Genomic DNA, 3,455 nt, shown 5'->3' on the forward strand with positions numbered 1-3,455 from the left:
CATTTGTTTGTTCGTTTGTTTATTGTTCCTGCTCTAACAGGATCCCAACTCTCTGTTTTTTCACGTGTGTTTATATACACTTCTCTTTTCTTTTCTGTTTATAGGAATTAAACTAGTCATAAATCCACCGCCAGTTCCTTTCCCAGTTGCTTTCCCTTTTCCACTGGTAATAATGCAACTACTCATCAGTTACTACATCACTTCCTTATTTCTATTTATAATGACAAAACCAGCAGCAAAATCCATAAAATAACAGAACGAATCATAAATCCTTACACTTTCGTCTGTGATTTCTTTGCTGCCAACGACGTACGAGGCGCCGATATGTGGTACACGAACGGTGTATTCCAGTTGTCTCGATGTATGTCTTCTTGTTCGTTCTTCCATCCCCTCTTCTCTTTCTTCTTTTTCTTGTTGCAGTTGTTGTTCTTTTTCTTGTTGCTGTTGTTGTTCTTCCTCTTCATCAGACGGGCAACCAATGGGATTTACTAGGACTGTTCCTTGAGGTTGATAACGAGGATCGAACGGGAATGCTGCTGCTACACTAGCTAAGAAACTGCCTTCTCTTCTTCTCCTCCTTCTCCGCCGCTGCACTCTCTTACGCTGTGCAGCACTAAGACCAGTAGAAGGACCCTCGTCACCAGAATCTGTAACACGTGTATCTTCTTCGGACTTTTCCTTTTCTTCTCCTGCTCTTGTTCCTACTTCTGATTCATCATCGGACAAAAACGGGCTGAGGAAAGGCAGCCAATCGTTTTCAGTCGAATCTATTTGGCGTACTTGCCTCTCCTTCCCTCCTCTTTCTTCTTTCCTTCTTCGTTTCCTTCTTTTTGTCTCCTCGTTTCCCGCCTCTTCCTCTCGTTCTCCTATGGACTGCATATCTTGCATGTCTGTTAGTAATGCCAGCCATCCAGCGTAATCTAATTCTTCTGTTGCTATACTCCCCTCATCTTCTGCTAACAAATCCCCGACGTATAGCACCATGTGCTGGTGCAGTTCTTCTACTGCATCTTCTTCTTCTGTTGTTGCTGTAGGCGACGCCGTTTCTGTTGTTGACGACTCTTCTGTTGTTACATCAGCACCATCATGATCCCCAGCAGCATAGAGAGGAGATAAGGGGGAAAAAGGCTCTCCCTCCACCTCCGGTAACGCCTCTTGTCTCGTCCAGCCTCGTCCACGCTGGTTTACTAGGACTAGTCCTTTAGATGGCTGACTAGGATCGAATCTAAAACTTCCTACTGCCCTACCTATGAACTCTCTTTCTGTTCTTCTCCTCCCTCCCCGCCGCTGAAGTCTCGTAAGCAGTGCAAAACTAGGACCAGTAGAAGGACCCTCGTCACCAGAATCTGCAAAGGATGTATCTTCTTCTGAGATTTCCTCTTCTTCTCCTGCATATAGTCCTACTTCTGATGCATCATCAGACCAAAGTGGGCTAAGGTCAGGAGACTCACTGCTTCCAAACGAATCTTCTCGGCGCACTTGCCTCCCATGCCCTCCTCGTTTTTCTTGCCTTTTTTCTTTCCTTCTTTTTGTCTCCTTCTTGTTTCCCGTTTTTTTCCCTCGTCCTTGTACGGGTATATGTTCCTCTGCCTTCTCCTCTTCTTCTCCTGCTTTCCTTCCTACTTCTGCTCCATCATCAGACCAAAGCGGGCTGAGGCCAGGCGACCCAACGCCGTCAAACGCATCTTTTTGGCGCACTTGCCTCCGCTTCCCTCCTCTTTCTTCTTCCCTTTTTCGTTTCCTTCTTTTTGTCTCGTTCTCGTTTCCCCTTTCTTTCTTTCGTTTTCGTACGGGTGTATCTTGTTCTGCCTTCTCCTTTTCTTCTCCTGCTTTTGTTTCTACTTCTGCTCCATCATCAGACCAAAGCGGGCTGTGGGCAGGCGACCGAACGCCTTCAAGCGCATCTTTTTGGCGCACTGTCCTCCCATTCCCTCCTTTTTCTTCTTTACTTTTTCGTTTCCTTCTTTTCCTCTCCCTCTCTTCTCCCGTTTCTTTCTCTCCTTCTTGTATGGGCGGCGTATCCTGCATGCCTGTTAGTAAATCATCCCATACAGCGTACTCTACTTCTTCTTCCCCTCCTGTCCTCCCGTCATCGTCTGCTAAAATTTGGCCAACATACTGCAATATATGCTGCCGCAGAATTTCTGCTGTATCTTCTTCTTCTGTTGCTGCTGTTGGCGCTGCTGCTTCTGTTGTCGCTATCGCTTCTGTTGCCACAGCAGCACTACCATAATCTCCAGCAACAAAGGGAGGAGTTACGGGGGGAGAGGCCTCTTCCTCCTCATCCGTTGACTCCTCTTGCCTTGTCCTCTTCGATGGCGGCACATCANGGAGAGGCCTCTTCCTCCTCATCCGTTGACTCCTCTTGCCTTGTCCTCTTCGATGGCGGCACATCATCCTCATCGCTACCACTAGAAGTAAGTTCTTCTTCTACCTCTTCCCCTCCTGTTTCGATCAATTCCATATCGTCCCACAGGAGAATAGAACCTGGGCCTAGGTCTTGTTTCCTGCGTCTGCGTCGTCTTACTTCTGGTGCATTTTGTTGTGTTTCTTCTGTCTCGTCCCCACACAAATCTTCAACGAGGCTGACTCCGTCGCCTGCCCCTTCTCCTTCACTGTCTGTTTTTTCCTCTTCTTTTGACTTTCTCCCCTTCCGCCCTGCCAGTCTTCTTCCTGCTGGTACATGTAGCTGCTTCTCCTTGTTTAATGCAATACAACGAGAGAGAAGATGAATAACAGCAAAGACAGAAACCAATAAAAGAAAGGTGACGACTAAACGCCCACTGCGCTGCCCCCTCCCCCCCAGGCCCCCGTATCTGGCTTCTTGTCTTTCGTATCCATCTCCTGATGAAGGAGAATACAAAAAAGACTCACTAAACAAATCGGTTGCAGCAGGCTCGCCATACCGCTCGAGGGGTACAGGGGGGACAGACATCGATGCTGCTTCTGGTCGCTTGCCTCGTTTGCCTTCTTTGCCTCTTTTGTCCTTTATTTTGATTGCTTTGTTTTTTATGTGTTTTCGTTTACTCTTTTCTCTGTGTCATGACATTCGTCTTTCGTGTTTTGTGGGCATATGCAGAAGAAGGTGCTTTCACAGGCCGGAGGGGAGCACAGAAGACACAGAAAAATTACAAGGGCGGCCAAAAACAAATTAAGCAGACAGANCAGGCCGGAGGGGAGCACAGAAGACACAGAAAAATTACAAGGGCGGCCAAAAACAAATTAAGCAGACAGAAACCAAACAAAAATGAAAGTAAATACGAACTATGGATACAACAAAAGTGGAAGACAAATATTTGAAACAGGGGGAGACCCCGGGAGCGGCGGTCTAATGGCCTGGTGCAGTGCGCTGCGGCTCGGCAGGGCAGGGAGGGTAGGGTGAAATGCCCCTTAGTTAGAACAGAAACCGAAACTTTTTAATTCTAAAGGGAACAAAACAGTTTGATCCGTTGTAA

At 47.2% G+C, this 3,455-nt stretch overlaps 1 protein-coding gene across 1 annotated transcript; it reads right to left on the reverse strand.

Moving 5' to 3' along the window:
• Positions 1–192: 192 nt before the first annotated feature.
• On the reverse strand, positions 193–2,352 carry EMH_0065750 (uncharacterized protein; the record flags this gene model as incomplete). Its single annotated transcript, XM_038022577.1, is given in 2 exon segments — positions 193–2,327; positions 2,331–2,352. Coding segments are annotated over 2 exon segments (2,157 nt in total).
• Positions 2,353–3,455: the final 1,103 nt, after the last annotated feature.

Source organism: Eimeria mitis, genomic scaffold, assembly GCF_000499745.2.
Source record: "Eimeria mitis Houghton genomic scaffold, Emh_scaff3414, whole genome shotgun sequence".
NCBI classification, from domain to species: domain Eukaryota; phylum Apicomplexa; class Conoidasida; order Eucoccidiorida; family Eimeriidae; genus Eimeria; species Eimeria mitis.